Source organism: Rhinopithecus bieti, unplaced genomic scaffold (assembly GCF_001698545.2).
Source record: "Rhinopithecus bieti isolate Rb0 unplaced genomic scaffold, ASM169854v2 scaffold_6907, whole genome shotgun sequence".
NCBI classification, from domain to species: Eukaryota; Metazoa; Chordata; class Mammalia; order Primates; family Cercopithecidae; genus Rhinopithecus; species Rhinopithecus bieti.
The window spans coordinates 4,175,587-4,193,670 of record NW_016805647.1 but is presented as its reverse complement, the minus strand read 5'-3'; the positions used below and the strand labels follow the sequence as shown (position 1 = coordinate 4,193,670).

The following is an 18,084-nucleotide window of genomic DNA, read 5'->3' as shown; positions in this document are numbered from 1 at the left end:
AAAAAAAAAAAAAAAAAAAAAACCTGAATTATTTGTTTTCTTAAATTTGGAGTTAGACTTTTCTAATGGTTTTTGACATACAGAAAAAAACTAGAGATTCTTAAACTTTATTTCATCATCTGCCTTTAATCCTCTTATCTGCCATTCAATTCTGACATGGATTCTTACTCTGAACTGAAATTTTTTTATTAGATGTAGGAGTCCCAAGGATCTGGTTTTATGCTGTAGTAATTCTGAAACTTTTTCTTGTGATATCTTACTTTCCAAATACCATTATCTATCTTTCCACCTTACTCCCTTTAATATACAGACTCCACCAGGATCAATCAAGATCTGTTGATCTTGTCCCCTTTTCATTCTCCCTTATCCCCCTGATGTACTCACTTCCCTACTTAGCTCTGCTTTGTCGTCGGATCATCATTATCACTCCCTTGCGTGTACTCTCAGGTCCTCTGCTGGTCTCTCTCTCTTTTTTATTTTTTTGACAGAGTCTTGCTCTGTTGCCCAAGCTGGAGTGTAGTGGTGCGATCTCGGCTCCTGGGTTCAAGCAATTCTTCTGCCTCAACCTCCCAAATAGCTGGGATTACAGTCGCCCACCACCTCGTCTGGCTAATTTTTTCGTATTTTTGTAGAGACGGGGTTTCACCATCTTGGCCAGGCTGGTCTCGAACTCCTGACCTCATGATCCACCTGCCTCAGCCTCCCAAAGTGCTGGAATTACAGGTGTGAGCCACTACTCCCGGCCACTGGTCTCTCTCTTAATTGTACTTGTTTGACTACCAGTATCCTGATTATCCCTAAATCTTCACCTACTCTTTATGTGTTTACCTGCACTCATGGGGCCAAACTTAAATGCGGGGAAAAATCTGCCAGCTAATTTTACTCCAGGCTAGAGTGTGGTGGCACAAATACTGCTCACTGCAGCCTCAAAATCCTGGGCTCAGGTGGTCTTCCCACCTCAGCCCTTGAAGTAGCTAGGACCACAGAAACATGCCACCATGCCCGGCTAATTTTTTTTTTTTTTGGAGAGACAGGGTCTTGCCATGTTGCCCAGGCTGGTCTCGAACTCCCAGGGTCAAACGATCTGCCCATCTCAGCCTCCCAAAGTGCTGGGATTATGTGTGAGCCACTGTGCCCAGCCTATATTTCTTTATCCCATTCATTCTCCCACTCTTAGATAGTTGCATAGTTTTTTCTTACTCTTCAAAACTATACTATAACACTTTCTGCCCTGTTTCACTCTCTGTTGCTGAACTTAACTCCCTATTTCTCTGAAAAAAACGAAGCGCTGAGAAGATAAATAAGAGAATTTTCATAAGCTCTGTCTCTGAAACATCTCTTCATCTACCAGCATCTGTGAATGCTGTAGATGAATCTTCTCTTCTGTTACTAGAGATAAATTTTATCTGTTCTCCTAGCTAAGGCCAGCCTCCTTCACTTCTGTATTTCAATTGATGTTGTGTCCCTTAAGGATAATGCTACAGCAGTTCTCCTTTTCTCTATTACATCATCAGTTTTCTCATCTCTGTTATAACCACCCCATTGGCATTTATGCTATTATTTATTCCTTAAAAAAGAGCCCTTCGTAGATCCAGAGGTGGTGGCTCATGCCTGTAATCCCAGCACTCTGGGAGGCCGAGGCACAAGAATTGCTTGAGCCCAGGAGGCAGAGACTGCAGTGAGCTGAGATGGCGCCACTGCACTCCAGCCTGGGCAACAGAACAACAGAGCACGACTCTGTCTTCAAAAAAATAAAATAAAATAAAAATAACACTGCTTTAAATCCTGTTTCTACTTTTAGCTACTGCCCCATTTCCTTCTGGCTTTTTAAGCATAATTTCCTAACAAATTGTCTTAATTTCCCATCGAACATTTTTCTTCTTCTTTCTTTTTTTTTTTTTTTGAGACGGAGTCTTGCTCTGTCACCCAGGCTGGAGTGCAGTGGCACAATCTCAGCTCACTGCAAGCTCCGCCTCCTGGGTTCATGTCATTCTCCTGCCTCAGGCTCCTGAGTAGCTGGGACTACAAGCACCCGCCACCATGCCCAGCTAATTTTTTTTGTATTTTTAGTAGAGATGGGGTTTCACCGTGTTAGCCAGAATGGTCTCAATCTCGTGACCTCGTGATCCGGCCCGCCTCGGCTTCCCAAAGTGCTGGCATTACAGGTGTGAGCCATGGCGCCCGGCCTATTCTTCTTCTTTCAAGACATTCTAATATGACCTTTGCCCCAGCAGTATACCATATCACTAAATCTAATGATGACTTTCAGTTTTCTGTCTACCTCATTGATTACTCCTTCTCAGTTCTACTTTGCTGTCTAATGAGTACATGTTTCATTACCCAACGACTCTGTCACTGGGTCTTCTCTTTTTACACTTAACTAGGCTTATTTCCTTCATCTTTGGCTTTAAATACCATGTATGGTCTGAATCCCAAAAGTTTTCTCTCCAGCCCTATTCCCTCCTCCAAACTCCAGACCCATATCCAATTGCCTAATTACCATCTCTACTTATAGAGCTAATATCTCAATTTTAACATGTCCATAACTAAGCTCTTGATATTCCTGATATGTGGACTTTGCTTTTATGAGGGTTTTTTTTTTAAGTTCTCACTATGTGTTTGGCACCTAGCTAAATGCTGTATATATTTTGCTACATTTAATCAGCACAGTAGCTCTGAGGTATCTCCATTTTATTGATGAGGAAAGTCAGGCTCAGATTAGGTTGTATGCTTCAAGGTTACAAAGCTAAAGTAGTTAAGGTGGGATTCAAACCTGAGTTTGGTGTACTACCAGTAATATTATATTAAATACATAGGATAAAGAATATTATTCTTGTTGGTATTTACCTTAGGGTTTATATGCCAAATGCTGTGTTAGGCATTGGGGTTCAAAGATGAATGCAGAAGCCTCTGGACTGGCATACTTGGTTTTACTGTTGGCCTCTACATTTTATCTTGAATATAGGCAGAATAATCTCTCTAAAACTTGTCATGCCATGCCACTCCTCTGCACAAAATTATCTAATAGCTTTCCATCTTCCTCAAAATAAATTCAGAATTCTTTATTCTATGTGCCATGGCCCCTGGCTACTTTTCTAACATTTTCTGACCTTATCTTGTTATCTTAGTGCCCACTGCTCCCCAGCCACCTTGTCTTTGCTGTTGTTTGAACAAGCCAAACCAAGCATGTTCCTGTCTTAGAGCTTTGTGCTTGCTTTTCCCTCTGACCAGAATTCCCTTCCACAAGATAATTTGAATGACTTACTCCGTTACCTCGTGTCTGCTCTAAATATTCTCTTGTCTGTTCAATATTACCAGATCAGAGAGGCCTTCCTTGCTGTCTCATCTAAAATATTACCATATCCCCCACTCTGCCCTAAGTATCTGCTGTCATTATTATATACTAACCCATTTAAAATAACCCCATCACTCTGTCTTTCTACCTATTTGTGTTTTCTTTGTAGTACACATTACTATTTCTACTAGGCATTGTATTTGATTATTCAGTATTTTCTCCCACTAGATTGTAAATTCCGTAAGGACAGGAACATAGGTTGTTTACTGGTATATCCCTATATTCTAGAAGAATGCTTAGCCATGTAGGCACTCATTACTTATTGAATGAATTAATGAAAGGTATAGCCTCATCCCTTGATCTTTTGTTACTAGGATTTCTAGCTTTATTACCTGAGTTATGACCAGAATGTCAAAGCTGGAACATTCCACTCATGCTTTGTAAGTTTTTAAACTTTGCTTGGAGGTCTTTTTGAATTTTAAAATTATGATCTTATATTTCTCTCAGCTTTATTTTATTTTGAAATATACTTATGCTAGCTGTATATTTATAAAAATGTGAACCAAGATGAAACCAAGTATAGTGTTGTGATTCAGATTTCTGTATGGGTTGATTGCATCCTGGATCAGTACTTGGGTCAGTAGTTATTTCAAATGGCTAAGACCCCCTGCTGTGGCCCAGCTCATATCTCCCCACTGTGAGAATCTTTTATCAGATTTTTTTGTTGAAAAAATTTTGTTGGAGACAGAGTCTCCGTCGCCCAGACTGGAGTGCAGTGGCATGATCTCGGCTCACTGCAGCCTCCACCTCCCGAGTTCACGCAATTCTCCTGCCTCAGCCACCTGAGTAGCTGGGATTACAGACATGCGCCACTACACCTAGCTAATTTTTGTATTTTTAGTAGAGACAGTGTTTTGCCACTTTGCCCAGGCTGGTCTCCAACTCCTGACCTCAAGCGATCTGCCCGCCTCAGCCTCCTGAAGTGCTGGGATTATAGGCATAAGCCACCACGCCCGGCCCCTTGTTGAGATTTAAGATGTACTTATATCTAAGGTACTTCCCAGTGGCCAAAATACTGACTCCAGAAATTCCTGATTCTTTCCTGGCTCCTGGTAGTCTTTGCATTTCTATCAACTAACTTATTTTTTCAAGTGCTCACAGACTTTATTCTGGGATGGATATTGGGTTAGCAACATTCCATTTGGAAGCACTGTGGCCTGGACTTTGAGATTTAGTAGTAGCGTGAATCTGAGAGGATTGTCTAGGCAGGGAAAGTATAGAGAGAAACAGAATGCTAGTCATCTTTGTTTTGGGGAATGACCCTAGACAGGAGCACAGATACGGGATGCTGAGATGAAACAGCCAGTTGGTGGCTATGAAGTGGACAACATGTAGTTTCCTCAAATGGGGATTGAAGCCATGACCTAGGGCCTCATTAACAAATGTTCTAATTTGTTAGACTTTCTGGTGATAAAGAAATCAAAGGATAAAATGCTTTGCATTGCCTGTCTTTTCAGACTTTCCACTTGAACCTTAAATATAACTGCAGAAAACATTTATTGCTCACTTGTCTATTCCAAGCACTGTGCTGTGTGCTTTAAACGTGTTAGTATCTAATCCTTATAAAAATCTATTAATTTAGGCCAGGCATGGTGGTTCATGCCTGTAATCCCAGCACTTTGGGATGCTGAGGAGGGAGGATTGCATGATGCCAAGAGTTCAAGACCAACCTGGGCAACATGGTGAAACCCCATCTCTACAAAAAAAAAAAAAAGGCAGAAATTAGCTGGGTGTGGTGGTGCCTATAGTCCCAGCTACTCGGGAGGCTGATGTGGGAGGATTGCTTGAGCTCTGGAGGTGCAGGTTGCAGTGAGCTGAAATTGCACCACTGCACTCCAGCCTGGATGACAGAATAAGACCCTGTCTCAAAAACAAACAAACAAAAACACTATGAATTTTATAGAAATTAACTGAGGCTCTGAGAGATGATATTACTGGCCTATAGTAGTAAGATGTCCAGTAAGTGGTGGGCCCAGGGTTTAAATCCAAGGTCATCTGCCCCTGCTTTGCTTTTATACATATTAATCTGACACTCACACATCTCATATACATGATCCAACTCACTGGCACTGCCAACCTTCTGGTTCTTCCTGGATTCTGGTTTTAAAGTAGACTTGTTGCACAGGCAAGTTTTTATTTTGTTTACCCAGAGGGGAAACTTTAGAAAAGAGGGGAGGGAACTTTGAAGTTCTGAGGCTTGTGGGTGGCTCATTACTGGATTGAATTTACTGAGAAGCATAGGTAGAGTATGTTTTTCACAAGACATCTAGAGAAGTGAGAGCAACAATCAAAATATGTAGGCTTGAATCTTAACATTGTCGTTTACTAGACATACAGCCTTGGCCAGGTAGCTTTATTTTCGTTATCTGTAAAGTAGGCAAAACAGTAGTAGCTGTCTCGCAAAATGTCTGGATCGTTTAAATGTGATAATATCTAAAGCACTTAACCCAGTTCCTGGCATATTTTAGACACTGTACAAATATAGACTCTAGTATAAGAATTCTTTAAGCCTGGAGTGCAGAACTAGGGAGGAGCAGTTGAAGTCAAGATTGAGCAGAGGTGAAATCTGAATTTGCACAGAGAAACAATGTAGTATACACAGAGATAGTTAGCCTCCTATGACTTCATTTACATTTTTAAAAGCAGTCATATGGGTTGGGCACAGTGCCTCACGCCTGTAATCCCAGCACTTTGGGAGGCCGAGGCAGGCGGATCATGAGGTCAGGAGTTCAAGACCAGCCTGGCTAACATGGTGAAACCCCATCTCTACTAAAGATACAAAAAACTAGTCAGGTGTGGTGGCGTGCACCTGTAATCCCATCTACTCGGGAGGCTGAGGCAAGAGAATCACTTGAACCTGGGAGGCAGAGGTTACAGTGAGCCAAGATTACGCCATTTGCACTCCAGCTGGGGTGACAGGGTGAGATTCCATCTTAAAAAAGAAAAAAAAAGGCCAGGTGCGGTGGCTCAAGCCTGTACTCCCAGCACTTTGGGAGGCCGAGACGGGCGGATCATGAGGTCAGGAGATCGAGACCATCCTGGCTAATACGGTGAAACCCCGTCTCTACTAAAAAATACAAAAAACTAGCCGGGCGACGAGGCGAGCGCCTGTAGTCCCAGCTACTCGGGAGGCTGAGACAGGAGAATGGCGTGAACCCGGGAGGCGGAGCTTGCAGTGAGCTGAGAGCCGGCCACTGCACTCCAGCCTGGGCGGCAGAGCAAGACTCCGTCTCAAAAAAAAAAAAAGAAAAAAAAAAAGCGATCATAAGGGACCAACTATAAACCTGTATGCTAATTTATTTATTTGCAGTATCAGGTAGTGTAAGGAGATAGATTCCTTACCTCTAATAGCAGCTGCAGTAGTTTATGTTTGGGAAAGTTAATCAGACTGAGAAAATACTACATTTTGGTTTTGATTCCTCATCCTATAATAATAACTTTACTCTCTCAGCCTTTGTTTAATTAAAACCTGTTTTGTTTCTAATGTCGTATTAGGCATTGGCAAATACAGCAAATTGTGTATGGCCCAGTTTGTTTGCCAAAAATAGTTACAGGAAGATAAGTACTAAGCTCTATGATACTGCCCTAAATTCAGTAGAAGTGTAAAGATAGAGAATTCTGTATTTATAGAAAAATTGATCCTTGAGTTGGAGCTTTAAGTAATGGTGGGTTTTGGATGGGTGGAAAGAATGGTTTGGAGATGACTGAGTGGTAGTAAAGGCACAGGTACTAACGAGTACTTTGCAGGGATCCGCTACAGAATAAATACCCTGCCTAGAGCAGAGAGTGGTTATTGAAGCCTTGTGAGAAATAAGACCTGTTGGGGTTGGAAAAGAAGGGCTTGGAAACTCCATTGCATTAGTGGTTACAATTGATGCAGTAAAAATTAAGAAGGCTTTGAAATTAGGAAGTGACATGACTGAAGTGGTGTTTTAGGAAGACTAGACAGAAATAGTATATATTATGTTTAAGACAAGAGATAGTAGCCAGCAAGAGGAGAAAGGACAGGACTTGCTGACAGGGCAGAAACAGAGGAGGATGTACAGAGATACTTTCAAGAGGCTCATAAGGCTTCTAGCTTGGAAGACTGGAAGAATAGTGGTGTTCTGCTGCTAATTAGAAGAAAGAATGGTTGGAGGGACAAGGGAGAGTCTGGGAAGATGATCAGCTTTGTTTTATACATGATCTTTTCTGGATTATTAATAACAATGTATGGAAACAGGATTTTTTCTGATTATGTTGAGTTTGCAGGGAACTGTGTCATTGGAAATATGATTTGATACTGTTCACAACAAGGGATTGGCACCCACCCAACTACCTGTTTTTATAAATAAGGTTTTACTGGCACGAAGTCACACTTACTCATTTCTTGTCTGTGGCTGCTTTTGTGCTACAGTGGTGGAGGTGAGTAGTTGTAACAGACTCTCTGGCCAGAAAAGTTGAAAATATTTTCTGTCTGCTCTTGTTCAAAAAATGTTTGCTAACCTCTGCTCTACAAGAATTAAAATTTTCAGTCTATTTCAGTGGTTTAATATCAGTTGGTCTCTCACGCCTGTAATCCCAGCACTCTGGGAGGTCAAGACGGGCGGATCACAAGGTCAGGAGATCGAGACCATCCTGGTTAACATGGTGAAACCCCGTCTCTACTAAAAATACAAAAAACTAGCTGGGTGAGGTGGTGGGCGCCTGTAGTCCCAGCTACTCGGGAGGCTGAGGCAGGAGAATGGCGTAAACCCAGGAAGAGGAGCTTGCAATGAGCTGAGATCTGGCCACTGCACTCCAGCCTGGGCGACAGAGCAAGACTCTGTCTCAAAAAAAAAATATATCAGTTGGTCTAACCCTCCGTGTTCTACAAGTGATGAAACTGAAGCCAAGCTGATAATGTTTCCAAGGCCCTTCCTGCATTAAGCTTATTAGAGAGGCCAAGCCCAGCTGGAATGCAGGTCACCTGGCTCCTTGGTCAGCCTTCTTTCCACTCTACCACCTATTTCCATGTGTTAGACACTGATAAATCATAGTCTGATTGGGAACATCTTGGTGATATATCATCCTGTTCATATTTACACATATAGGTGTGATTTAAAACATTTTTGTCATGATCTGGATTAATTTGTTAAATATACCAATGCAAAAACATTTAGTACACATGAAGTTATCTTAAAATTATTTTAAAGGAACTCTAGTATCATCATATCATCATAACTAGTCAGTCTCTCTCTCTCTCTTTTTTTTGAGATGGAGTTTCACTCTTGTTGCCCAAGCTGGAGTGCAATGGCGCAATACCAGCTCACTGCAGCCTCTGCCTCCCGGGTTCAAGCGATTCTCCTGCCTCAGCCTCCTGAGTAGCTGGGATTACGGGCACGCACCACCACGCCTGGCTAATTTTTCGTGTTTTTAGTAGAAATGGGGTTTCACTGTTTCTACTGGTGACCAGCTGGTTTTGAACTCCTGACCTCATGTTATCTGCCTGCCTCAGCCTCCCAAAGTGCTGGGATTACAAGGCATGAGCCACCACTCCCAGCCACTATTCAGTCTCTTATCCTAGTGATACTTTTCTTTTGCAAGTGTCAACAGAATTAAAAATAATCTTTAGTCTGCTTTGGAAAATTACTAGTGACTCACTAGATGTTGATTAATTGGAGTTTAACTTCAGCATATGTTCTAAGGTAGCAGAGTTACGTATTTGCCATCTACTTCACCTGAGTTCAGGAGAAGAGTTAACTTGAGCAACAGCTGGGAATAAAAGTATATTGTATGTTGGCACCTGTGGGTATCCCAATAGTAGGCATATGTAATAGGAAACCGCTGCTAGGGAAGATTTAGCCAGACACATACAATTAAGATTAATTGACTGGTTCATCTGAAAGCCAAAATTCAGAACCCAGTGGGCAAAGAGTGAGTCCTTTCAGAGATCTGGTAGGTCTGGAAGGCAGAAGAATTCCATGGAATCCTGGAGTTTTAGGTTGTGATACTTTATTTATGTAGAATTGAATGAGGTGACATTGCTATTAACTTTACATATGAAAGGATTTTAATGAATGTTATAGACTTGGCAGTGGCCTGGTGTCCCAAGTGGATGTTTCCTATATTTTTTCATTACTGAAAGGGGAAATCTTTGCAAAGATTAGGTTTTCCATATAGAAAAGGTAACATTTTAAACATGAAGCACTTCTATTTTAAAGAGCTCAAGAAATCTGTCGGCAGAGTTCTTGGCACAGTTAAGGCAGGGGTCCGTTTCATTCTTAATCCTTGAATGAACTACATCTTCTGTGTAGACACCGAAGGTTGATAGACACGATAGCAGATGGTTGTTTCTTTTCCTGATGGGGAAAGGAAAAGACAAACAGGATCCAATTTACTCACCAGCCTAACACTTGGGAATTGACACAGTCACTAGGTATAAATGATAGAGCAGATAACATTTAAACAGGACCCAGTGGGAATTCAGTTTGGGAGTAGAAGAAAAAGTAAACAGGAGTATAGAAATTCCCGATGTAATTTAAGTAAGAATCAAGATTAAGATGAATTCTGAACAAGGAATAATTACAAAAGATTTAATTAAATTTGAAATTTAAAATATGCCACCTCCACCACCTTCTTTTATGCTAATTGACTGCCTGTTAGACCACTGGTGTTTAATTGCCTGCTTATTTTGAAAGTCTTAATACTTTTACTTTATCCTTGTGATCATGCAAGGAATGAGATATACACTCAGTACACTAATGACAGAAAGGCTGTGTAAAGAAATTGAGGATTTGCTTGTTTAGATATTTTAGATCTGCTTGTTTAGATATTTTATCTCCTAAAGCACAGTTCTTTTTCATAGGTTTGAAGAGACATCTTCCCAGAACTTTGTATGCATGTGGATCTCACTTCTGGTCTTACTTTCATGGGTTATGTGTGGGTATTTTGGTTGGTGTATGATTGCACTAGAGGGGTCATTATGAAGAGTCTATCGGACATATCATTGTCAAGAATTCGGCAGGACATTTCAGCCTTCTTTCAGTTACACACTGTGATAGGGTTTAAATGGAAGCATTGGTGACCATTTATTTCTTTAAGAAATATGCAAGGTCCGTGTGGCATCATACTACTGGTCTGTAGCATTACTGCAGCTTAAAAGGAGTCCCATGTTTTTAAAACTGGTCAGTATTCTTTTTTCCCAGATAATGTCTTTGAACCTAACAGATGATGTTCCCAAAGATACCTAGGGTTACTTGAAATATAAGTTTCCTAACTGTAACTTCCACCTTTCTTCTACTCAAGGATGCAAGTGAATAAAGTATTACATGAATAAGCTTAAATCTACTTTGATTCCTTTTTGAAAAAATAAAACATTTATCAACTTTGATTTTTAAAATCTGTTGCTAGGAACAAATTGTTTTCAGTATACCTCAGGGCTAATTGGGGAAATACTGCATTGAAAACCACTATTCTAGAGAAAGGTAAATGATAAAATATTAATGGCACTGGCCGGAATACTAGTTTACATTGATAGCCTAAGCAGGAAAATAACTTAGGAACATAAGTATGCTGCCTCATGGCCGGGCGCGGTGGCTCAAGCCTGTAATCCCAGCACTTTGGGAGGCCGAGACGGGCGGATCACGAGGTCAGGAGATCGAGACTATCCTGGCTAACACGGTGAAACCCCGTCTCTACTAAAATACAAAAAACTAGCCGGGCGAAGTGGCGGGCGCCTGTAGTCCCAGCTACTCGGGAGGCTGAGGCAGGAGAATGGCCTAAACCCGGGAGGCGGAGCTTGCAGTGAGCTAGTGAGCTGAGATCTGGCCACTGCACTCCAGCCTGGGCGACAGAGCGAGACTCCGTCAAAAAAAAAAAAAAAAAAAGTATGCTGCCTCTATCCACCGTGTGTTATGCCGGGTAGCTGCCTCTTATGCTTGTTATTACTGTTATTTAATTGCCTGATTATTTTGTTTTTGTTTGTTTGTTTGTTTGTTTTTGAGACGGAGTCTCGCTCTGTCGCCCAGGCTGGAATGCAGTGGCCGGATCTCAGCTCACTGCAAGCTCCGCCTCCCGGGTTTACGCCATTCTCCTGCCTCAGCCTCCCGAGTAGCTGGGACTACAGGTGCCTGCCACCTCGCCCGGCTAGTTTTTTGTATTTTTTAGTAGAGACGGGGTTTCACCGTGTTAGCCAGGATGGTCTCGATCTCCTGACCTCGTGATCCACCCGTCTCGGCCTCCCAAAGTGCTGGGATTACAGGCGTGAGCCACCGTGCCCGGCCAATTGCCTGATTATTTTGAAACCTTTCTAACTGTATCTAATCTTGCCTTTTCCTGATTTATTTTCTACAGTGGCCAAGGTGATCCTTTTTCTTTTTAAAGTAAAATTAGACATTTTATTTTGAGGTAATTTTAGATTCGCATGTAATTACAAGAAATAATGCAGAAATGCCTTCCATTTATTCAGTATACATTCATTGGAGGTGTCTGCTAGGCAATGGGGATACAAGAATGAACAAGACAAAAGGGAGAGAAACAACAGACAGTGTTCACACAATGTGAGACTTAGAGGAGAGGTCTGAGCTGGAAATTAAGAGTTCTAAGTTATCACCATTTGAAACCAGAGTGAATAAGATTAACTTTTTTAGAATTCTGAAAAATTAAAGGCTTTACAGCAATCTGAGGAAGTTTTACTCAAGAAAAAGAGATAAATCGCATAAGAATATGACCTTTGACCTCAGCTGGTAATATGCCTGTCAGGTGACTCAAATTTTTTGCCACACTCTGCATGCTTGTGAAATGACCACAAAGGTGCTCTGATTATTGATTTGGGGGTTTCACAAATAAATTTTAGCAAGCAGGCTAATACACAAATACCAAGTCTGCAAATAGCGAGGACCAACTGTATATTCAAAGAACTAAAGGAATCTTGCCTAAAGAATTAAAGGAGGCCAGGTGAGGTGCCTCACGCCTGTAATCCCAGCACTTTGGGAGGCAGAGGTGGGAGAAGCTCTTGAGACCAGCCTGAGCAACATCTACGTGTGCAACATGTAGAGAGCCTATCTCTACAAAAAAAATTTTCAAATTAGCTGGGCGTGGTAGTATGCACCTGTAGTCCCAGCTACTCATGAGACTGAGGTGGAAGGATCACTTGAGCCTGGGAGGTCAAGGCTGCAGTGAGGTGTGATCACTCCACTCTGCACTCCCACCTGGGCAAGAGTGAGCCCCGTCTCAAAATAAAATTGAGAAATTCCATTTCTCAAAATGAAATTCTAAAGTCAAAAAGTACAGCAACTCAAGTTAATTCACTAGAGAAGGTCAGCATCAAATTTGAATTAGAAGAAAGAATCAGCAAACTTGTCCAGTCTGAGAAATGATAGAGCCCAAAATGCATGAAATAGCAGAATCAAAGAGGCAAATAAATGGACAATTCAAATATGAGAGTTGGAGACTTTAATACCCCCTCTGAATAATGGGTAGAAAACTAGGCAACAAAGAAATGGAACACTTAAACAACACTATAAACCAAGTGGACTGAGCAGACATCTCTAGATTACCCAACAGCAGCTAAATATACATTCTTCTCAAATGCACATGGTCTGTTCTCCAGGATAGACCATGTGTTAGCCCATAAAACAAACCTAAATAAATTTTAAAGGATTGAAATATATAAAGTATGTTCTCTACCTACAGTAAAATAAAATTAGAAACGAATAGCAGAAGGAAATTTGGGAAATTCGCAAATAAGTGAAATTTAACTCTTATCTTCCCAAATAAGCAATTAATTAAAGAAAAAACCAAAACAAGATAAATTAGAAAATGACTTTTGTTGTATTTTGTTTTGTCATTTTTGAGACAGGGTCTCACTCTGTCCCCCAGACTGGAGTGCAGTGGCACAGTCATAGGTCACTGCAGCCTTGAACTCCTGGGCTCACGTGGTCCTCCCAGTTAAGCCTCCCAAAGTATTGGGACTACAGGCATGAGCCACCATGCCCAGCCCAGAAAATACTTTGAGATGAATGGTGAAACACAACATACCAATATTTATGGAGGGAAATTTATATTTGTAAAATGTTGATTTTAAAAAAGAAATATCTTAAGCCAATAACCTAACCATTTACCTTAAGAAACTAGAAAAAGAAGAGCAAATTAAACTGAAAGCAAGCAGAAGGAAGGAAATAATAAAGATTAGAGTATAAATAAATGAAATAGAGAATATAAAACCAATAAAGAAAAGTAATAAATTTAGTTCTTTGAAAAGATTGACAAAATTGATATACTTTCAGTTAGACTGAACAAGAACAAAAAGAATACTCAAATCAGGAATAAAAAAGGAGACACTACCATCAACCTTACAGAAATAAAAAGGATTATAAAGGAATACTCTGAATAACTGTTTGCCAATAAATTACATTACCGGATAAAATGGACAAATTTCTAGAAAGATAAAACCCACTGAGGCCGGGTGCAGAGACTCAAAGCCTATAATCCTAGCACTTTGGGAGGCCAAGGCGGATGGATCACCTGAGGCCAGGAGTTTGAGACCAGCCTAGCTAACGTGGTAAAACCCCGTCTCTACTAAAAATACAAAAAACAAATCAGCCGAACACGGTGGCGCGTACCTGTAGTCCCAGCTACTCGAGAGGCTGAGGCAGGAGAATCGCTTGAACCCGGGAGGCAGAGGTTGCAGTGAGCCGAGATTGTGCCGTTGCACTCCAGCCTGGGCAACAAAATCGAAACTCTGTCTCAAGAAAAAAAAAAAAAACACAGAAACTGACTTGACAGATAAATAGAAAATCTGAATATACCTATGACTCGTAAAGAGGGTAATTTGAAAATTTCCCACATCCACAGGGTCTCACTGAACAGAACATTTACAGAAGAATTAATACCAGTCCTTCACAAAGTATTCCAAAAAATAGAAAAAGAGGGAACACTTCCTGACTTATGCTATGAAGCCAGTATTACTTTGATATTAAAACCAAACAAAGACATCCTAAGAAAGAAAACCACAGACCAGGCCAGGCACAGTGGCTCGTGCCTGTAGTCCCAGCAGTTTGGAAGGCAGAGGCAGGCAGATCACTTGAGGTCAGGAGTTTGAGTCCAGCCTGGACAACATGGTGAAATCCTGTCTCTACTAAAAATTCAAAAATTAGCCAGGTGTGGTGACACACACCTGTAATCCCAGCTACTCAGGAGGCTGAGACAGGAGAATTGCATGAACCCAGGAGGCAGAGGTTGCAGTGAGCTGAGATCGTGCCCAGTGCACTCCAACCTGGGTGACAGAGTGAGACTCTCTCCAAAAAACGAGAGACAAGAATGCCAGAATGTCCACTCATGCCACTTCTGTTCTTACTGATCTCTTTGCCTCTATACTCTCGTCACCCATTCCTGTTTTTCTGGACTGTTGAATACATCTGTAAAAACTCTTACTTAAGGCTGGGTCTAGTGACTCATGCCTGTAATCCTAGCTCTTTGGGAGGCTTAGGTTGGGGGAACATTTGAGGCCAGGAGTTCAAGACCAGCCTCGGCAACAATATGAAACTCCATCTCTACAAAAAAAATAATAAACTGGGCATGATGGTGTGCGACTGTAGTCCCAGCTACCTTGGAGGCTGAGGCAGGAGAAAGGATCACTGGTACCTAGGAGTTCGAGGCTGCAGTGAGCTGCGATCGCACCACTACACTCTAGCCTGGGCCACAGAGCAAGACCCTGTCTCTTATAGTAAAAAAACAAATGGGCTGGGTGCGGTGGCTCATGCCTGTAATCCTAGCACTTTGGGAAGTCGAGGCGAGGAGATTGCCTGAGGTCAGGAGTTCAAGACGCCTGGGCAACACGGTGGAACCCCGTCTATACTAAAATACAAAGAATTAGCTGGGCATCGCAGCGTATCCCTGTAGTCTCAGCTACTCAGAAGGCTGAAGCAGGAGAATTGCATGATCTCGGGAGGCGGAGGTTGCACCGAGATTGCACCACTGCACTCCAGCCTGGGCAACAGAGCAAGACTCCATCTCAAAAATAGAAAGAAAGAAAGAGAAAAAACCCCAACTCCTACTTAAGTCACAACATAGCATAAGGTAAAAGAAGTAACATATAACCAGCATAGTATCACCTTTTTTAAAAATGTTTACATATTTGCAGTAGTCACATATTAAACCCATGCTGTGTAACATGTATGTAGACATAATACTGGAAAAAAAGTCACATTGTTAATACTGGTTATCATTGAGTTGTAAGATTTAAGATGATTTTTATTCTGTGTTCTGGGTTTTCTATTGTAAATATTTTTGTAATTAGCAGAAATCTAGTAAATAGTAATTAATCAAACTACGATTTCAAGTGATTTCTTTTGGATATATATCCAAGTGAAAATAACAACAAAAATTGGTTTTCCCCATAAAACCCCATGAGTAAGTTTTGGGTCCTTTAGTATTCTGTTACCATTGGCCTGCATGATAATTTTGTGGAAATCAGCCAAAAATACCCTCACCCTCTACCACCACCTTCATATGGTTGCCTTTCAAAGGTCTTCCGTCTTCTGAGGACAAAAGCCTCATTAGGGCTTGACAAGTGGACTGAATTTCAGCTCCCAGTAACTCCCTTGGCTGGTTAGTTTTGTGCCATGCAAAACTGCACAACTCTGTGACATGGCCTTATTCAGTCTATCTTTCCCCCAGTGTGTGATTTAGCTCTATCCTAAGTCTCTCAACTTGTTTAGCCTTTCATTCATGGAGTGTCATCTACGTGACATCACTCATTGCCGTTATATCAGATAACCTTTTCCCTCCTCACATGTCACAGTTACTCTCACATTAGTTTGCTCATTCTGGCTTTTTATTTTTGGGCTACACTCTCCCCTGTCCATCTAGACCCTGCTATCTCCCCAATAATTATTTTCCTTGGAATCTTTGTGGCTTACTTCAGTCAGTGTTATTCTTCCTGTCTTCAGTCCTCTGCCCCATTTATTCTTCATGTTATTTATCTTATAGTTATCTTTCATTCTAACAAGTAGTTATTGATGTTCATTCATAGACGTGGCACTATTGTAGGCACTGAATATACAGTGGTGAAAGAAACAGACTTCTGCCCTTAAGGAACTTGTATTTTAGTGGTCAAATAGATAGTAAGCATACTTGATTATTTGAAACACATGTTCGGTTTGTCTTACCAGCTATAGAATTGTTAGCCCCAGGACTAGAAATTATATTTAAGAACAAAAAATTGTTTTAGTATCTAAGTATAAGATGTTTCCTAGATACTCATTAAAACTCCTAGAAGCTTGTGGATGACCTTCATTTTAATTTGCTTTAGCTGTGAAGTATTTTCTTGCATATATTTGTTTTTTAGTGTGGTCTTCGCTATTTATTGCAAAAGATTGAGGATAAGTAGTATAAGGACAGTTTGTTAGTGAGGTGTTACCTCATTTTAATTTACATGAATTTTTTCAGTTATTTATTTACTTTTATTTATCGTATCTTTTTTTCTCTATATTCAAGAAGGTACAGGTATTTGGGGCATAATACTGAGATTATCTTCAAGTCAAAGGATGTTAACTGAGTGCTTGTTGTGTGAATATCCTATAACAGGTGCCAAGGGGGATAAAAGTATAAAATAAGATCTAGTACCTGCTTTCAAGGAATTTAGAGTCTATAAGGAGGAACAGATAACAGATATGGAAAAAAAAAAACTCTGGCTTCAGTTGTTCTCATTTGTAAAAATGATCAGATATCTCATTTAGTTAAATGAAAGTGGAAAATAAGTCTAGAGTGATATTTCGGTTATTACCTCAGATAAGTGGGCACAAGACAAATGAGCTCTTGAATTGGAAGCTTATACAAAGCCCCCACTATATACTAGTTGCGCCTTCACAATAGAAACCTTGATGGAAGCAAAACAGTCAAGTTAATAGATAATGAAAATGTGTGTGTGAGATACCAAGCTTCGGAGTTATGAACCTCTTGATCAGAAATTTCATTATCAGGCATACTGGTGTATTTTAAAATGCCAGGTAAACAGCAATATTAAGAGCTAATTAAAAGAATGTTAATATTTGCTGAAAATGCATAATTGGAGAAAGTTAAAGTTAAGTTTAATCTGAGACATTGGTAGAGAAAGTTAAGCTTTGCTTGTTTAGGCCAGTGCAGGAGCATGTTTACCAACAATCCCTGTGGTAACTTAGAAGGCACGGAGATAATGATAATAGAAAAACAGAAGTACTGGCCAGGCGCGGTGGCTCACACCTATAATCCCAGCACTTTGGGAGGCTGAGGCGGGCAGATCATGAGGTCAGGAGATCGAGACCATCCTGGCTAACATGGTGAAACTCTGTCTCTACTAAAAATATTAAATAATTAGCCGGGCATGGTGTAGTAATCCCAGCTACTCAGGAGGCTGAGACAGGAGAATCACTTGAACCTGGGAGGCAGAGGTTGCAGTGAGCTGAGATCATGCCACTGCAGTCAAGCCTGGGCGACAGAGCGAGACTCCATCTTAAAAAAGAAAAAAGAAATAAAGAAAGAAAGAAAAACAGAAGTGCTTCTATTCCTAGCAACTCTCAAGACTTGATGCTCCCACAGTATTGCTGAGTTACCCACAACAATACTGAAATACTTTATTTCTGTTTTCTTCAATGCCATGCTCACTCTTATTTAGGCCACTGCATGTGTTTTTCTTCTTGTCCTGGAGTATCTTTCGCAATTCACTCTCCCTTTCCCATGGCTTATTCCTATTCATTCCACTCATCTTAGATGCCACTTTACCCGGAAAG

At 40.9% G+C, this 18,084-nt stretch overlaps 1 protein-coding gene across 1 annotated transcript in view; it reads left to right on the top strand.

Annotated features, from left to right (window-relative positions):
- RLF (RLF zinc finger) overlaps positions 1 to 18,084 on the top strand; it is an 82,185-nt gene that overhangs the window by 42,953 nt on the left and 21,148 nt on the right. Inside the window, 1 exon segment of the mRNA XM_017873327.1 lies at positions 12,261 to 12,266. Within this exon segment, the coding sequence (XP_017728816.1) occupies positions 12,261 to 12,266 (6 nt within the window).